We start from the raw sequence: 19,551 nt of genomic DNA on the forward strand, positions 1-19,551 counted from the left end.
TGTTTAATTCTACTGCTACTACAACAACAAGTCGAAAATGAAACAGAAATAAACACAATCTGTTATAAAACGGATCAACACGCACATGTAAAAATACCACGACACATCAACGTGACAAAGGAGACGCAGCGGGAGGGTTGTGGGTCTGTCTGTGGGGTTTTTCTGGGGGATGGGGGGGGTCCTTACCAAGATAGAACTGTTAATGCTGGAGTGGCCATTGGCAGGGGACTGCCTGGAGGTGGTGGGGGACTCTTTCTGAAATAAGACACACAGGTCAGCAGCGCCACACACACACATATACACAAATGTTACACAAGCATTCATGAACTTGTGTGTTCACACACAGACGGTCACACATGTCTGGGCAGCGACCGGCGACGATGAGAGGGTCAATTTGTGGAACACAATAGAGACCCACCACGGCGTTGACGTAATGAAATGCGTCAACAAGACATGGGGGGACGACATCATCGGCTGGCCTCCAGCCTGCACGTCCTCACATCACCACAGGGGGGCGGTGGACTAACATCAGATGCTCAGACCATGAGGTCATCCCTAACAGACTGTCACAGCAGCTCAAAGACTAAATCTGTCTGTCAGTGTGAGCTGGACGACCAAAAGAGATGAAATTAGATTTAAATAAATGTTCAATGTTTTTATGGAATTATTTAAGAGATAATCTCAAATGTGACTACTCGCACATTTTTTATTCTGTTCAAAGTGTACCTTAAAGGGAGATTTGTCAAGTATTCAATACTCTTATCAACATGGGAGTGGGCAAACGTGCTGCTTTCTGCAAATGTATGTATATATTTATTATTGGAGATCAATTAACAACACAAAACAATGACAGATATTGTCCAGAAACCCTCACAGGTACTGCATTTAGCATAAAAAATATGCTTGAATCATAACATGGCAAACTGCAGCCCAACAGGCAACAACAGCTGTCAGTGTGTCAGTGTGCTGACTTGACTATGACTTGCCCCAAACTGCATGTGATTATTATAAAGTGGGCATGTCTGTAAAGGGGAGAATTGTGGGTACCCATAGAACCCATTTTCATTCACATATCTTGAGGTTAGAGGTCAAGAGACCCCTTTGAAAAAGGCCATGACAGTTTTTCCTCGCCAAAAGTTAGCCTACATTTGTAGTGTTATTCAGCCTCCTTCACGACAAGCCAGTATGACATGGTTGGTATCAATGGATTCATCAGGTCTTCTAGTTTCATATGATACCAGTATCTTCACTCTAGTGAAGTTAAAATGAATTTGTGCTAGCACGTTATCATTCCTTTAACTTTGATGGCCCTGATAACTACGATAACTATTTAGTTTTAACTGTGATTATGGAGAAGATGAGATGGCGACTGAAATATGAAGTTTCTGCATAAATTTGGATATGCACTCTGAAATCTAAATTATGAGCAGAAAATAAATGATGAGTAAAGAGATGCTTCTTCAGTGTCTTTGTGTATGAATTGATCATTTAAAACTCTTTTCATGGTGAAAGAATTGAAGTATTGTACTTTATGGAGTTATATTTGGTCGTATTTTTCTCCGTCTTCAGCTAAAAATTGCGATTGCTGTGGTTTGCGTTCAGGACTTTCCAAAATTAAAGTTCTGTTGTGGCTGAGCGGTCACTGAGTTTTTAGCCTAAATAAAGAAAACCACATCAGCACATGTCATCCCAGTTTTAGAATCTTTGCATTGGTTTCCAATTTCAATCCATGTTAAAATAATCCAACTAATTACATACAAGGTTTAACATGGCCACCAGATTACATCAGTAAATTCCTCTTCTGTCCCTAAAGACCTCTTAGATCCACTGGTTTAGTCCAGGACAAGAGCCAGTAAAGCTTTTGATTCGACTGCAGAGCTCCTTTTTGTATCTGAATTGTTGGTTTCTACTCCTGATTGCATTATAAGTCTTTTGGTCGTCCATGTTTACCCATGTGTTTGGGGCAGAAGGTGTCACGTGTAAACCATCTTTGTCTCTCTGTGTGCAAGTGTGTGTTTGTGTCAACAGTTGGGGGTGGACAAAATAACAGAAATACCTTACTGAACAACAGCCCTGCAGTAAAAATACATTTCCTCAAGCTCACATTGTTTGTTTTACTGTAAAGAATGCGTTAGGTGTTGGTTTAAAGCAGATTTTGTGAAGTATTTTTTGGGTCTCCACCATCTCCTGAGGGAAATATCTGGGTTTTAAATGCTCCACTATGTTCACGAGGTCTGTCTGACGTTCATGCTGGGCAGGTAGCATTTTAGTAGGTAGCACTTTTTTTTTTTTTTGATGAAAACAGCTGCCTGCTGCTGGAACGGGGCTGATGAGAGCTGCGAGTCTGAACCAAAACAGTTGAGTTAAAAGACACTAAAACACTGCTGTGGAGGTAGAGACCCCTTTCATATTACACATCAAGTATTACAGTACAAGTGTTGATTAGTGCAGCTTGAACTTGATGGTTATTTTGTTTGTTTTTATGATGTGCTTGTCCTCGTGACTTATTATTTTGCAACGTCAAAGTTTCTACAAAGAACTTTCAGCTGGTTATGAAACAGTCTCAGTTTAATACTGATGCCTCTATATGACCTACATCAGCAAACAAGACTGTCAAGGAGAAGATTGGCTATTTCTATATAGTTATCCTTAATGCTTGTCTTCGGATTCCCCACGAAATCAGACGAAAGATTTACAGCACGCAGGTTCACCAGAAACTCCTCCAGCAGCGACCAGCCCGCCGCGGACAGACCCAGATCCGGCTTCGCTGACGCTTTCGACTTGCAGTCGAAGCTCCTTAGGGAGGTGGAGAGCTCTGCTCTGCCAGTCCCTGCTGGGAACCAACACTGACACCACGCTGCTGGAGGCCCAAGCCGTATTGCTCGGCCCGCTGGAGGGACGGAAGCACCAGAACCAGGACTGAGCGGGGCAGACTGTCAGACCCTGCTGCGGTAAAATTAGAGGTTTTCTAAAGGGACTGCTCGTAGTAGCTTTAAAGAAATTAGCACTGTTCGCAGTGTTTCTGTTATTTTGTCCACCCCTGTAGTGTGTGATTGTGAATACAGGACGGGATTGCACAGAGAGGTGAGGCTCATTGCTGGACCAGAGGAGGTCAAGGGGGAGGGAGGGGGTTCCGGTATCTTGGTTGTGAAATTGGTGTGCAGAAAATGCAAAACACAGCAAAACACACACACATACACACACACTGCACACACCATACACACAACATACTTGTTTTACACACACACACACACACACACACACACACACGCGCGCTCAGTCAACAGGCGAGCAGTTAGTAACCAGATCAGGAGCTCACAACCAGCAGGAAAGAGAGGAGAGGAAGAGGAAGAGGAGGAGATGTTACCTCACACGAGGAGCCCTGTGTCCGGTAACTTGGCACTATTTTGAAGGTGATGCTGCCTCGCATCTCCCTCTGTGGACACAGACACACACACACACAGATAGCGTATTCTTATCTTGTGTTTAGCATGTGACATTTTGCTGATTATCACAGTAGCGGTACACTGAAGCATGTACTAACACACTTAGTCATGATTATGCACACACACACTCACCAGCATCTTCTGCAGCTGCTCAACAGTCTGGTTGGCCACGCTGATGCTGTTGATCTCCCTGATCTCGTCTCCGATGTGCAACGTTCCTGAAAAAAAAACCCAAAGTGGAATCAAACCTTTCTCCTCATTAAACGACATCACTATATTTCAGTAGCCTCTGTTGCTTTTTTTTTTCTTCCATCACAACTGTAGTAGAGAAAAGGCATCCTTTTGTAATTGGGCTGGCTTTCCAATTACCACACGATAAATCAGCTGGGGATTAATTAACAGTATGCTACCGTCACAATACAACAGCAGAGCAAGTGTCGCCTTCAACCACGAGAGCAGAGATGAACCAGCTGTTGAAATGTCGGGTAAAATGGATGCATGTGCGCACTTATCACCCTGCTCTTTGTCTCCTGTTGAAGTGAAGATGAAGGAGGATAAATTCTGACTGAAAATCTGAACAGTTCATGTCCTGCTTCTGCTTCCTGAAGGTATACATTAATAATAAGATGACATTTTCTGCAAACATTAGAGCTGCAACGATTAATCGATTTGTTGTCAACTATTTTGAAAATCAATTAATCGGGTTTGAGTAGTTTTTTTTAAAGAAAAAATCAGTCTAAATTCTCTGATTCCAGCTTCTTAAATGTGAATATTTTCTAAGTTTCTTTACTCCTCTATGACAGTAAACTGAATATCTTTGAGTTGTGGACAAAATGAGACATTTGAGGATGTCATCTTGGGATTTGGGAAACACTGATCCACATTTATCACCATTTTCTGACATTTTATAGACCAAACAACTAATCAATTAATCAATAAAATAATCGATAGATTAATCAACAATGAAAATAATTGGACAAAATCTTCTATCACGTTATAGGTCATTTCATATCTCGATAATGATATATATATCCCGATGTAGTATGTTTTCTGTATATATGAAATAACCACATGGTAAACCCTATTTTAGTCTACTCCTGTGTGACCTAAATACTTATTTTTAGTATAGTATTTTCTCATTTTAAGAACTTCAGTGCAAAATGATCATAACAGTTTTAAGTGAAATTATAGAGAAAAAATAAATAAATATAGACCTAGCCTATATCACAATAGAAATAATATAGAAAAATATATACAATAGACGTTTTTATAATCAGTATACATGAAATAGTGAAGAGAAATTGATTATTGCAGGTAAGTTTAAGGTGATTATAATCACAGAATATCATAACAGCTTTTCTTCTGTGGAGCAAATTTGACTATTTTCCAAATTTTACAAGGCATGGCTCTCTGTCCACTGTATATGAGTAGTGAACCTGAGTCTTACAGTCTGTAGAAAGCCATTTATAAAATGCCCTTAATGTCGATGTAGGCATAAATGTGAGTTGTGAGAGCGTACCTTGTCTGTGGATCATTCCCCCGTGCATTATCCTGGCAACGATGCAGTGGTTTGACTCGTTCATCTTCAGCGTGATGCCCTGCATGAATTAACACACGGTGGATGATACAGTGATTAAAGTCTCAACAAACAGCTCCAGTGTGAGTGCAGTAAAATATGTTAAACTGCGTACCATCGGCTCATCTGTGTTCTTCTGGAACTGGACCAGGCGGACCCTGGTGACGTTCTCCAGGTCCATGTCTCCGTTGGTGCTCTCCGGGGAGTCTCCGTTCAGGTAGGGCGAGGTGGGCGGAGGGGTCACCCTCAGAGCCTCGTCGCTGTAAACCTCGTGGGCCACCACGTCGTGGGCCTGCAACAAAGCCTGCGGACACACACATGCAGACACAGTTAGAGTAGCTCGGACTTTAAAAACAGGAGATGGGACAGTTTGGGGTCAGAAATCCAAGGAAATGCAGTTATGGAGGCTAAGGGGCCGTTCACATGTTGCGTCTAAAAACGCTTTCATCCTTTTATCCAAGGTGATTGGGAGGTTGCGCTCCTGTCATGCCTGTCGTTACTGAGCAACCAAAACCTGCGTGCTGCGATGGTGATGATAAAGTTGTGGTAATTTAGCAGGAAGTCTCACTGACTAAACTAAACAAAGTCAAAACAAAGATAAATGGATTTCCAGTACCGTGTATCCCTCACAGTAACTTTAGGGCTTGATTTGTCTGTGTCACTTTGACGGTTGACCTTTCAACCAGATGTTGTGACGTCCTCGGACGGAAAGGGTGAAGCAAGTAAAATAGTTTGTGGAACAGATCGTAAAGCTCTACGTAGCCCTGCACTAAAATGATTCACTTCTCCTCCATATATTTACTGTAGACTGATATTTACGGGAGACAGAAAAGACGTCTGCCGGCTGTGATTGGTTGTTCCTCGTCCCATGACATTCGGTGCGCGTTGCCGCGGTCCAAAAGTTGAACTATTTTTTATCTCGGGGTGCAGCTGTCGCACCCTGAAAAATAGGCGCTTAGCCAGCTCTCGCTTTTGAGCGTGCCTTCTGCGCGTCTACATCAACAACAATGGATTTGAGGGCGCAAAAAATGCAGCATGTGAACGACCCTTTACTTGTTCAGAGTTGACAGAATATCATCAAAATCCACCTCAACAAAACATGTAAATAAAACCTTTCAATACTTGTTTTGTAACTGTATTGATTCTTACATTTGACTCAAAGTGAGCGGAATCCTGAACACTAAAAATACCACCTCACTCGTGGATATCACTAACGTGCATGGACAGCATCTCTTCATTCTCCAGTCAGACAGCTAACGAGCAGGAGGGATTTACATCACTCTCTACTCCGCCGTAGTTTCAGGTATTCCCCGTTTTCCTCAGGTGCCTTTGCTGTGTATCCCCTCTGTCTGTTTGAGTTAAAGCAGCCTGTGTCGTGTAGCTGCAGAGCCCGCTGGTGCCTCACACCCACAGAGTTCAGCTCTACTCTACTGACAGCCACAGAGTCTGAGTGGCACTTTAACAAACCAGTCTGAACTTCAGAAGACAGCAGCCAAACCTCAACAAAGGGGAAACCTGTCACTGTCTTGCGTCACGCACGCACTTACGCACACACACACCCGAGGATGGAGAGCAGATCAGAGAGGCAGAGACGTGAAGGCAGTGGCAGCGTCTCTAACTTCCATGTCAAACTACATCACACACAAAAGTAACTTCATGTTCCGAGACACGGAGGAAGTTAAGGTTGTGTGTGACTGTGCCCAAATGAGGACAGGGTTAAGGGGTTAACTAATCCTCTCATGCTGTGTGGTGTAGGTGTGCTTGAGTGAGTGCGAAAAAAGCAAAACCCACAAAAAAAGATAAGTGAGTAAGAGTGTGAGAGATAATGAACGCAGAGCGTCAGAGTTAGAGGAGAGATGTTGAGATTATCTGATGCCCCGGTCAAATTCTCTGAAAAGTACAAACTTTTTAAAAACAACCTTCGGTATTCAACGCGGCTGCGAACCTCAATAACAAACAGAAGGTGCTTGTTGACATCAGAGGTTTTCACATGAAAGAAAAGATGATGTAACATTGCACAGATCCTGTTTGTAATGTAGTTGGAGAAAAGAAAAGGTCGTTTCTAAAGGTCACGGTAGAAAATACTGAAGTCAATCAGTGACATAAGTTGCTGCAGGAGGTTTCAAACAGGAGCAGACTGCTATCACTCTTCTACAGTTATCTTACATTTTCTCTATAGATATCCACACCATTAATATAGCATCAAACAACTATTAGCCATGTAAAGATATAGAGGAGTAATGTCTACCTGAGCAGAGAATGAAGTCTCTCTCCCTCTGTGTGTTTTGTAATCAGAGCTTCTCTGTGCTTTGTTGACATATCCAGGCCGGCTGTGTGTGCTTTTAATTCATGTTAGTGCATGTGAGCGTGCCCTAGCTCACGGCCGCCACTCTGCGCTGCTCTCATATGGCGGTTACAGCTAATAACGCCGTCCAGACCGATGGCGCCATTGCGGAAGCGTAGCACCCACCCTCCGGTTCCCCCCACTGTTAGCTCTGTCAGCACTGTTGCCTTTGTTTTCACTGTTAGCGCTGTTAGCATCGTTAGCTGTGAGTTGGATCGGTGCATCCCTAGCCGGCTCAGCTCTCACCATGTTGAGAGCCGTGTGGACAAAGCTCTCAATCTCGCATTTAGCACCTTTAACCTCAAACATCTTAAACATTAGTCTGAAGACAACCCTTAAAGAAATAGTTCAATATTTTGGGAAATATACTTATCTGCCTACCAACGCCTCTAAATCCTATTAATTTACTACTGAGTGGATCTTGTGATTGTTTTTGTGAAACGCTGCTTCAATCTCAGTTATTAAGATATAGTAACGTGGATGAGAAGTCCTTTAAGTGCTCCGAAAAATGGAAATTAAATGATCGAAAGCAACCAGAACAGCTACGGAGTGAAACCTCCTGCTGAAACACTTTTTAAAAAAAAATCCATACACAAAGAGAAATGTAAAAAATGACAATTTGAGGTTTTTTAGGGGGAGTTTGGTTGCTGGAACTATTTTCTTGGGGCTCGGTGACATCCCAGAGTCTCGTTGTCAAAGCGAGGTTGCCAGGCAATAGCCGACGACACTTTGCACAGGAGTGCTGAGTGGATGGATTAACTACTGGTTGTCAAGAAATAATTACAGCATGTAACTCTGCTTAAAAACACTGTTTTTCTGTTTTTGTACGGATTAAACAAATGACATGTATTGTGTTCATTAGTGAGCTTCAGAGGTGCTGGGAAGCAGATTGTTTTTTTTTTACCTTTGGACAGAACCAGGCTTTCTAGAGGTTTGTGTCTTTAGCTCGCTATTTATCAATTTTCTTAAAGTGGCAGTAGACAGGTTTTTTGCTTTAACTTATCATTATGAAATGAATGTTGATTGCACAAAGTAATGGCTGTAGAATAATGACACCATCAGCATTTAGATTGGTTCCCTATAATCCTCACTTTCACTATGCAATTCTGTCTGCCCCCGAATACGATCTCCCGGGAAAATGAAGACTCCATTTATGGCACAAAGGAGGTGGTTGAAAATGAGTCTCTTGCCATTTTAAATGAAAAGATCAATAACACTTATATCTGTCCGTTGAATATGAAGCTACAGCCAGCAGCAGCCGGTTATCTTGGCTTACTTAGCAGGCGCCTGGTAACCTCATGGTGACGACAAGACAAGAGAAGTGTGGGGGAAACTTAAAAGCAACACGTTCTAACTAGGGCTGTCAATCTATTAAAATATTTAATCGATTAATTGCATAATTGTCCATGATTATCCATGATGGTTTTCTAGTTTCATATGATACCAGTATCTTCACTGCTGTTTTAAAACTGAGCCCGCTACAACCTCTGAAAATCGATTGCGTTAAAGAAATTAGTGGTCTGCGCCCACATGAATCAATGCTAAAATCAATCAATGCTACTAGTAGGTGTAGCAGGCCCCTTCTGACCCACATCTATGAGGCTTATAACCACTGATAACGCCCCTTTTAATGACCTGATAACAGTCTTACCGGGTGGAAAACCACAACTAACTCTTTTTGTTTGGATTAAACAAACAAGATACACCGTGTTCGTTACTTTTGGACAGAGCCAGCTGTTGCCTTATTTCCAGTCTTTATGCTAAGCTAAGCTAATCACCTCTTGACTTTAACTCTGCTGCACATAACAGAGAGACACAAGAGTAGTTCTGATCTTCTCATCTCTCTCTCTCAGAAAAGAAAGCTAATAATTGTATTTCAAAAATGCTGAACTAGTGAGGACTGAAAAACACTGAATCCTCACACAGCTCGTCTGCACTTCGCCAACTTGAACTCGTTGGAATGTAAAACTCGACGGTGCCCCTTTCCCTCCGTCAGTTTACGCTCTCGTAGCGCTATGAGGGCGCCGGGCCTCTGACCCGACACAGCACATCTCATCAGACTACGCCTTATTGACCTCCATCCACACCTCCCCTCCCCTCCCTCCTGCACTTCACAGTCCTTTCCACTCATCTTCATCACTGATGTTTTCTCACTCCCTTATCATTTCATTTTGATACACTTTTCTTCTCCTTTGTCTCCTCCCCCTCCCCCCCTGCATCCCCCTCTCTCTGCTGGTCTTGTCTGTCTGATATCGAGCCGACCACTGATCAGAGGCGGAAATCAGACGCATTAATGTGATAGGATTAGCAGGGGAGGCTGCTGACAGCCCTACAGTGACTTTCCCTTGACTGGATTAACTCCTTGCTGCTCACATCCTCAGACCCAAACACGCATCTAATCCAGCAGAATTACTCTTAAAGGATGTTTCAAGTGTGTTCACTTCAATTTAAGAGGTACATTCAAATATTAAATAAACACCATAGACTGTGACATTGAATATCTGTTTGCCACATTTATTTGGATTAAAATGAAACCACTTTAGTGCTCTAACTGACACTATGATGTAGAAAATGAAACTGAAAAAGCACCTGTGTTTCTCTTTTTAGTGCTTTCTAACCTCACGTAGAGTGAAGTTGCAAAATGTTTGTTAAGAGGCCTCCTGAACCCGTCTGAGAGGTATGACGGACATGAGTTTGTGTGGTTTTTTTTGACTCACCATGAAATGCGGCTGGGTCAGTATCCGTCTGAGTTCTTTAGCTTCGTGGTTCTCTGGGTAGCAGGAGATCTCTTCCAGTACCTGAAGATGTAGAGAGACAGGAAACAGTTTGCTTTTTAACTCGCAGTAGTTCTTCGTCTTTACGCCCAAATCACACTCGTACCTCAGCACCCTTTTGTACCTGCAGACAGCGTATGGAGAGCGACCAAACAACCCCCCCAATCAAACTGGCTCTGACACCGCCTCCAACATCTCCACAGCCAATGTGAGACCAACTTTGGACACCACTCAGGGAGTCAAGGGAGTCGGTCAAGGCTCTGCCCCGCCTCCTCCTGCCCTTTTGGACGTGACTTGATGTCAGCTCCAGTTATGTTGCGCCTGACTGGTGAATGTGGCATTGTAGAGGTGAGGCCTCTGAGGGTGTGTGTGAGTGTGTGAGTACTACTGAAACCTGCATTGTGAAGTTATGATGCTCTCCCTTCCTTTAGTATGCCTGTCAATCAGCGGAGTGCCATACAATCTCAAGCTTGTACTGAATGCTGACAAGACAAAATGCGTTTTAGTCTCAAGAAACCAGAAATAAAAAGTTTGCATCTTGCTGCCATTCACACACTTCCATGGTACTGAAACTGTCCAATCGTATATATACCTGGGAATTCTCAGCTGGACAGGCAGTCTCACCTTTAAACAGCACAGAAACTAAATAAAAAAAAGTGTTTCTTATATCAGAATATTTCTGTTTTGAGGACGAGAAGATGAGTGTACAGTCAACCAGCATGTCTGTGCTTCACTATGGAGATATTCTTTATTCTCACGCTGCTTGCTCGCCCTATTTTTTAACCCATTTTCCCATGTGTTTGTGTCTACGTGACTAATGGGGACAACAATTTCTGAAATTGGTCCAGTATTGAGGGAGAGCGCTATAACAAGCTGTGAAGGCAAGTGAGCAGCGTCAATGTAACGTTACGTTTACTAAAAGTGCTTGTTTTTGCCGCAGACAGGCTCAGATTGTTATTAGAAGTGTCTTGACAACATCATGGAAAGGACCCTACAGAGAAATAAACCCTTTTTCTTACCTTCTCTTGATCCAGTCTGTTTGTTATTGTGTCCAAGTCCTGCTGGAGGAGAAGTTTCCTTGTGAAATCTGAATATCCGTATACTCTGGCTCTAATAAATACGGGCGGCCACTGAGTTCAAAGACCTCATCCATATTGTGGAAGTCATCTAAATATTCTGCCATGACATTGAAAATATTTTATATAACACTAAGCTACGCTTTCTGTACTCCAACACAACAAACTCTGCTTTCCACCGTGAATGTATTCCACCGTTGTCTTACAGCAACACGTCACCTCGCCAGATTTCACAACGAGACTTCTCCTTGAGCGACACTCTTTCCATAAAGTCAGACACTTATGTTAACAATCAGAGCTTGTCATGGCAAAAACAAGCACTTTTAGTGGACGTAAATGACGGCGCCAGCTTGCCCCAATAGGATTACATTGCAGCCTGTGATTAGCTGTCGTCTACAGCGAACTCCCTCAATACTGGACCAATTTCAGATATTGTTGTCGCTATTAGTCAGTTAGACACAAACACATGGGAAAATAGGGTCCAAGTTGAAAAATATGTTTATATTTAGAACGGTCTCCTGCAGAAGAAGACTCAGTTCATCACTTCTCACCAGAGCAGATCTCGGGTCTGCTTCACTCTCGTTACCTCTCAGGGTAAATACTGAACTTGGACAGACTGCCTTTCCACTACTTTGCACCTTAGATTTTAATGTCTCGTCTACTGGCTGATTTTTAACTTTTAACATTGAATCCATTAAGTGTCTTCTATGTGTGCTTTTCTTTCTTTCTCTCTCTCTCTCTCTCTCTCTTTCTCTCTCTCTCTCTTGACTACAGAAAGTATAGTGCTGTTTTTTGCTCCTTCAGATGTGATATTGAGGGTCACAGGTATCCATCCTGCTTTTATTTGTGCTTTATTGATCATTTTAGTCCCCTTAACAACCCCCTACTTGTATCTAAGAAAAGCTGAGCCTTGCAAATACATTCATGTTGTTTGTTTATCTAAATAAAGGAAGAGGTGTCCTTCTTTGAGTCACACCAGTAGATCACACCAGGAGGTGACCTTCATGGATATTTTCCAGTTTCACTTCCCCTTAGTCCAAACCAGCTCCAGTTCTGCCTCCTGCTCTACACGTTAGTATCGTGAACATTGGCACCGTGGCGGTGTGTCGAGAGCTTACATATTCCAGATGTTTCAAAGCGCCACTTGCTTCGTCTTGGGAGGAACTCTTAAGTGGAGGAAGACACAGGAAGAAGGTTACACAAGCTGTTGACTGTCCCGATTAGAGAGCTCACAGGTGATGACAGAGGTCAGGGGGAAAGTGAGACTCCGCCCTGCCTTTAATCAATGCCAGCCAGTTTGAATGGGCTGTGAATTTGTGAGATTAGTATCTACAGCCAAAGCAGTTAACTTCACTCCCAAGAAAGATTAGCTCTCTAACGCTAAGAGGACTCATTGAGCTGATGAGTTCGAAGGTAAAGAGAGAGAGATATTAGTGCAGTCAGAACAAAGCTTTGAAGCACCTTATCGCTGCTCTGCTGGGCCACAAACCCACAAGAGTCCACTGGAAGCTGCAGTCTGATTGGTTCAAAGAATTCCAGTGTCAGCCAGAGTGAATCAATAGAGACAGGAGTGAAGCAGGAGGAAGAGGAGGAGGAGGAAGAGGGGGTCGTCCCTGAAGGCACAACCAACATTAAATGATGAGTTAATCTGAGGTGAAACTGTATTGAAGCAGTCCTCAAGCATCAGCAGAATTACCTTTACTTAACGTTTACTTGGACCAAAAATAATAAAGTCAGAATCCCACCTGCATGGATGTATATTAATACAGTCGGGTGGTTGTCAAACACAGGAAAAGCCGAGCATTGAACAACTTTCTGTTTGATTCTAGGATTAAAAATTTAGGCCGTCTTCGACTAAAGAAATTCTTAGTCAACTTCTTAATTGATTTTATCGACAGATCTGCAAAAACTGAGTTTCTCCACAAAGAATCACACAAAAGCATCAGTTTAAATCTGGTGTTTACCAGAGATGTGCTCATACGTTTCTTGGAAATAAGTCATTCAGCATGAAAAAAGCATAAAAAATGACTAATTGAATAAAGAAATCCGAGTCAACTAAGACCAAAACGACTGATTAGTCAACTAACTGACTGAAGGCCTTTACACACCGGGGGCGTGACGAATAAATGACATAAAAATGCAAAATACTCGCCTGTGAATATTGTATGTCTAGGGCTTTTATTGTGAAAGGTAGGAACGGATCTTGTTTGGTTCAGACTACGGAGCCTCCATGTTGTCGTTTCATAAATATAGGAGCAACTCAAGCGGTTCCGCACAACGTGATTGGTAAATGCCTTTATTCACGATGCGAAAGCTCAGAAAAACGACCTTGTTCTGAAAGAAAAAAAGTAGTTGTCCGTATGGAGTAACACCATCTGAGTCAAAAAGTTTTGCTTTCTATATTCCCACATCTCCCAGATTGTGTGGTCATTTCTTCTATCATTCACCGTCTGCTGGGAACTCCTGAGAGGTGAAGACAAACTTGAGCTCTCCTCAATCCTGGAGCAGATAATGTTACTTTCCTACGTATAAAAAGCTGATAAAAGTAATTTTATCCCTGCGTTTGATAACATGTATGCATCACTCCCAAGAATTTTAAGCTGCTCAGGACAAACTCAAACTCTGAGATGCTTGAAAAATGCACAGTTAAGTGTGTTTATAATGCTGAAGTGTCTGTAAGGCTATTTGTAGAGACAACCCTAATAAAAGACACACAAGATCACTCCCTCAAAACCCACACAGACAGCGTCACATCTGTTGTGGGTCCATCCACAAGTCTTGATCCATCCAGACTGATCTAAGTAGGGAAATTGTGAAGCAGACTTCTCGGACACAGCGTAACAGAGCTTGTGTTAATTAGCCGGGTCTCTTTGACATGAACCAAAAGCCACATAAAAGAGAGCTCGGCTCCCCTAAATGGCTTTCTCCGTCTTTAACAGCGCTGGGATTTAAGACGCCAGCCCTCACCCACTCCCTCACTGTTCAGACTTTTTAATTGCTCCCCTCGAACAAAGCACACAACGCAGGAAAACACAGCAGCGTTTTGTGTATCCGCACGCGCAGACACACTCACACGTTTACCCTCACACACTTCTTTCACACCCCTTGTTAAGCAGCGGTTCCTGTTCGAGTGTTAGAGGACACTGAGAGGTAAACACATGAAGCCCAAATAACAGTGTGTGTGTGTGAATTCATCAGAGCCAGTGTCAGACCCCAGAGACCATAATGCTACACTCTGTAAAGAAAGACACACTAATCGCCCACAAACACACTTTTGATGTGTGTGTGCGTTACATCCAGCAGCATCTCTAATGAGGAAGGTCAAACACTGAAGCCAGAGGTTTTATTATTATTATTAAAGCAGCTCTGTGTAAACAGGCCAGTGGTTCTGTGGTACAGCTGCTCTGACAATGAGCCCGAGTCACAGGGAGTCGGATCACGAACGAACAAATAAAACCTCAAGAGCTCACTGAAGTCTGAGAGGAAGCTCACAGAGGACTCCATAACTCAGCAGAAATAATTGAATAATTCAATCTCTCGCTCTCTATTTTTTTGAGTCAATTTAATTTCAGTGTAGCTGTAAACCAAACTGCAAGAAGGTCTAGACTTCCTGTCCCCTGTATTTATAGAGTTTACGCGTTCATGTCGCCTCCTCCAGATGCTCTTAGCGTGTATCCTGTAAAATCATCACCGGGAAACAACGAAAGTACTGCTCTTTTACACTTTAGACTTTAAAGGACCAGTGTGTAGGATTTAGTGGCATCTAGCAGTGAGGTTGCAGATTGCAACCAACTGAGCACCCCTCCTCCTTTTCCAAGCGTGTCGGAGAACTACGGTGGCCTTCAGGTAATGTAAAAACGTGTTTGGTTTGTCCCATAGAAATAGAACATAGGAGTAGAACGGACGTTGCCAATCATATTAACATAGCAGGATGATCAGAGCACTTTTATGTGTACCATTGCCACTGTGACCAACATACGTAAAAACTACACCGACTTACAGCAAGTTGCAAGTGTCTGTTTGCCGCGAGGAAAAACCTGCACGGAGTATAAGAGATCTAAATGTTCAACCATGACATTGAAAATCTTTTAGATAACACTAAGCTATGCTTTCTGTACTCCAACACAACAAACACTCTCGTTTCCACCATGGATGTATTCCACTATTCCACCGTTGTCTTCCGGCAACACGTCACCTCGCCAGATTTCAGAACGAGACTTCTCCCTGAGCGAGACTCTTTCCATAACGTCAGACACTTATAATAACAATCAGAGCCTGTCATGGCAAAAACAAACACTTTTAGTGGACGTAAATGATGTCGCCAGCTTGCCCCAATAGAATTACATTGCAGCCCGTGAGCAGCTGCCGTCTACAGCGCTCTCTCTCAATACTGGACCAATTTCACAAGTTGTTGTCCCTATTAGTCAGTTAGACACAGAAACATGGAAGAAAAATACAGAAGTTATTCTTTAGCAGCGAAGACAACATGCAGCAAGTCAGTAATCGTCTCCTTTTCAGTAGCACACATCTATAAAGCCATCTCCACTGCAAACCTTCTGCATGCTGTGATTTCCACTCACTATCACAGTGAATCAAAGGACACAACCAGACTCTTATTCAGCGATGAGACCTTGACATTATCCTTCTACATCACAAAGTGAATGAAAGAACGCCGCCGTTGTCAAAGTGTGAAATCTGAAGCTGAAATATAAATTCTGTGGACCCAAAAAGCAAAAAACTTAACACTCTCCATCTTTGTCTTTAAGGTCAATATTTCAGAAACTGACTAAACTGATTTTTACCAGCGACTCCCATCAACTTTAAAATTGGAAAAATTACTTATTAAATTGCTCTCGTGGACCGCGGCGTCGTAAAACTTTTCTCAAATGGCATAAATGACCTTTTAAACCTACGCTTCACAGAAATTAGGTTTTTTCTCGTGACAGCTCAGGATTACATTGATCCAATATTAACCGTGTTTCAGCAAAGAGCAAGGCGTGAGAAATATCCTACAGAGTTGTATTCGCTGTAAGGGAGCACTCTAGTTATGATATATGACCACCGTGAGGTTGGAATTTCATCAAACAGACCCTTAAATACTTCCGCAGCCCCACTCTTGATGAAGATTTTGATTATTCTAATCATTTTCATAAATTTTTTAAATAAAGATTATCTCTAAGGAATGACATTAAATGTAGCTGAGGCCCACACCCGGGACACACCTGGTTGTGCCCAGACGCCCACATCACACTGAGAGCAGCTTCTTTACATGAGCAGAGCAGGAGAGCAGAATGATGCGTTAGAGCTTTAGTGAGCGAGAGAGGGATTAATACAGAAGTGTGAGCTTAAAGAGAAAAGCCAGCGACTAGTGAGACTGTCATCTTCACAGCGTATTACATTCATTATCACACAACTCACATGAAGAAGAACAGGACAAACATGGAAGTGCATATATGCTCGTCTTAAAGGGATAGTTTTGAAGAGGATTTGTATGAGGTATTCGTATTACCTGCACTACATGACCGTCGGCACATCCCCAGCTTGGAGAAGCAAACAGGAGTTACCGCACGGAAGCGAAACATATTTTAGTCTAAAAGAAAGGCCCACTTAAAAAAATCAATATTAGTTTAAGTGTGCACTATATTTAGAATATTTTCAACGCTTTACCTTGCCCTCAGACAGCCCTTTCCGACGGGGAACTGAAGCTCTATGCTCTCACCAAAGCAACCAGACTCCATTGAAAATAACAGTAATTTTACCTCGCAGAAGACGGGAGGTTGGTCTACCACTGCCTCGATGGGTTAGTTTGTTTGTTTTACTGTGGGACTTTGGTAAGGCTGACCTGAATGCTTCAACCGTTGCCATGGTAATCGACTTCCAAATCGGTATTTGAATTGCTTTGTTTTTGTTTGTTTTTTTTGCCATGTAATAGTATGTAATAAAGTATAAATCCCAAAATAGCCCATGAAATAAGGAATAAATCCACAACATGATTAATTTTTCATATTTAACATGAATTATTATTAGTTATTCTCACACGGATATCGCTGTTTGTTGTGTGTAGAGGTGCGTGTGTGCACAGTAGTGGGGCACTGAAACGGGGAAGATGGAGACAGACAGACAGAAGAACATGTCAGCCTGCTGCACCGCGAAGCTTTGAATACCTTCGAAGCACAATAAAAATGGTATTCAGGACAGCCCTAGCTAGTGCTTTGGTTAGTTCGGATTCATCAAAGTCAAACAAGAAAAGTAGACCAGCAGCCTCTGTGTTCTGCAAGGTCAAATTACAGTTTTTTTCAATGGAGTCTGGTTGCTTTAGTGAGAGCATTGATGGATACAACGGCTTCAGTTCACCTTCAGAAAGGGCTGTCGGACGGCAAGGTAATGCGTCTGATATTGATTCTTTTAGGTGACTAAAATACATTTTCCATACCTCATACAACCCTACTTCAAAACACCCACACTATCCCTTTAAGGTGAGAAAGTGTGTGTGTGTGTGTGTGTGTGTGTGTGTGTGTGTGTGTGTTCACCTCTTTGGCTCTCTGCACGGCATCACTGGGGGGGTTTCTGATATTCGGGGACGACTTGGTGTTGATCTTATCGTAGAGCTGAAACAAAAGATTAAAATTAAGTCAATCAGAGCGACACAGTGGGGTCAACATGATCAACGACGTCTTGTAAACAGCTGACCGATCAACGGGTTTGTCAGGTGAGATAAAGTTGATCACGGCTGCTAAACCTCTGTAAAATGCCAGACGGGTTTCTACACTACAATATTGTTTTGAAATGTATAAAGAAATACTCTTTTTCAATACTTTGAAAAGTGAACATGTCTCTCTAACAACCCTCATTTTTCATTTAACAGAATGATACACGAGCTGCTGGAAAATAACTTTACCTGAAGAAAATCAGTTTACTTTATTTTATTTAACCAGATGTAATGTCATTAAAGACGACGCTAAAGCAACACGAAGATGCACAACTTATTTATTCTTTTGGATAAAGCTTTGTAGCTTTATGAGGCCAGAAAGTAGTAGGGCTGTCCTCGAACAGAAATACTTAGTCGAATATCACTGATATGATTTAGACGACTAACCGATTAATTGAATTAATCAACAGATCAAAGTTTCTCCACAAGGAATCAAACTTTATGTGCTCATACGTTTCTTAGAAATAAGTCATTAAGTCAAGTATAAAAACATTACTAATCGACTTAAGAAATAAGACTAAGACCAAAATGGACGATTAGTCAACTAAGGTCTTTTCTCCAAAAAAACCCAACAAAATCTACAAAGTTATTTCTTTTCATTAATAAAAAACTAGCGAGAACAATTTGAAGATATGGTGTTAAAATCCAATTAATATTATAATGCCGTGCAAACAATGTGTCGTTAAACAGTTTGCTTTCTTACTTTAGAGGATCTCTGAATCAGTTGAATTTTCTTTCATTCCCATCACAAGACGTTTAAAGGACCTTGTTTACTGTAAACTGTATTATGTGGCAGCAACCACAGCTATATTTGGCTGTGCGGAGACATAATCTGGTTAAAAGTTTGGTATTTTTCAAGTGAAATTGGTTCAAAACAAAGCAGTTATCCTTATTTATCCTCAGCGCTCTCTCTCTCTCTCTCTGTCTCTCTCTCTCTCTCTCGCTCTCTCTCGCTCTATTTGGCTTCGTCAATACCACTTTTTTCTGTTTTGCTCTTCTTGACATCGAACTGTTAACAAGTATGAACTGTTTTCTCATCTCTCTGATTGAAGGACGACAGACACACGAGCTTTGTTTATAAAGAAAAATCCCAGCTGACTAATAAACGGCGCTGACTAGACCGGCAGTGTATGGGCCCAGTCAGAGGCGAGGAGCGTGGGTGTATTTAAGAGATTTTATGTTTGTAGACAGAAAGGCCCTGAAACACAGTGTGAACAAAGGCAGTAGCTGTGCGCTCCAATCAAAGCGGAGGACGGCTGCAGACGACTGCGGTCATCTAAAAACAACTATTGCCGTATTCAAAGACACAACCGTGAGATGTTTGATGAGCAAATTGTCTGGTGTATTTTCCATTTAACCTGCTGTACAGTACGTAACACACACACAGAGGAAAGCACTCAGAGGCAGACACAGAGAGTCACAGACAAACAGGCCTTTTGTACCAGACAGTTCAACTCAACCCTGAGACCCAACGCTCTTCTGTCTCTCCCTCACTTGACATGTGACGTTTGACATCATCACAGAGCATGTGATGGATAAACAACATTAACCTCAAAAATTCTTTATGATCTGCATTGGAGTGTTGAATTTAGGAGTAAAGAAACCAGGTTTTGATAGTAGTTAGAC

The 19,551-nt window shown here is 42.2% G+C and overlaps 1 protein-coding gene across 14 annotated transcripts in view; it reads right to left on the reverse strand.

Annotated features, from left to right (window-relative positions):
* The window catches only part of caska (calcium/calmodulin-dependent serine protein kinase a), a 141,351-nt gene that overhangs the window by 15,501 nt on the left and 106,299 nt on the right, over nt 1-19,551 (reverse strand). For 6 of the 14 annotated variants that reach the window (XR_005209696.1, XR_005209695.1, XM_037790787.1 and 3 more), the window contains 8 exons: nt 17,747-17,824; nt 12,335-12,382; nt 10,084-10,164; nt 5,138-5,326; nt 4,966-5,044; nt 3,579-3,664; nt 3,368-3,436; nt 187-255 (listed from right to left, as the gene is read on the reverse strand). Coding sequence is in view for 12 of the 14 variants with exons in the window: in XM_037790787.1 (XP_037646715.1) it covers nt 187-255; nt 3,368-3,436; nt 3,579-3,664; nt 4,966-5,044; nt 5,138-5,326; nt 10,084-10,164; nt 12,335-12,382; nt 17,747-17,824 (699 nt within the window). In the remaining 2 variants the exon portion in view is untranslated. The remainder of the gene's footprint in view (nt 1-186; nt 256-3,367; nt 3,437-3,578; nt 3,665-4,965; nt 5,045-5,137; nt 5,327-10,083; nt 10,165-12,334; nt 12,383-17,746; nt 17,825-19,551) is intronic. The other 8 variants (XM_037790790.1, XM_037790791.1, XM_037790793.1 and 5 more) reach the window with 3 other exon arrangements.

Source organism: Sebastes umbrosus, chromosome 13, assembly GCF_015220745.1.
Source record: "Sebastes umbrosus isolate fSebUmb1 chromosome 13, fSebUmb1.pri, whole genome shotgun sequence".
NCBI classification, from domain to species: Eukaryota; Metazoa; Chordata; class Actinopteri; order Perciformes; family Sebastidae; genus Sebastes; species Sebastes umbrosus.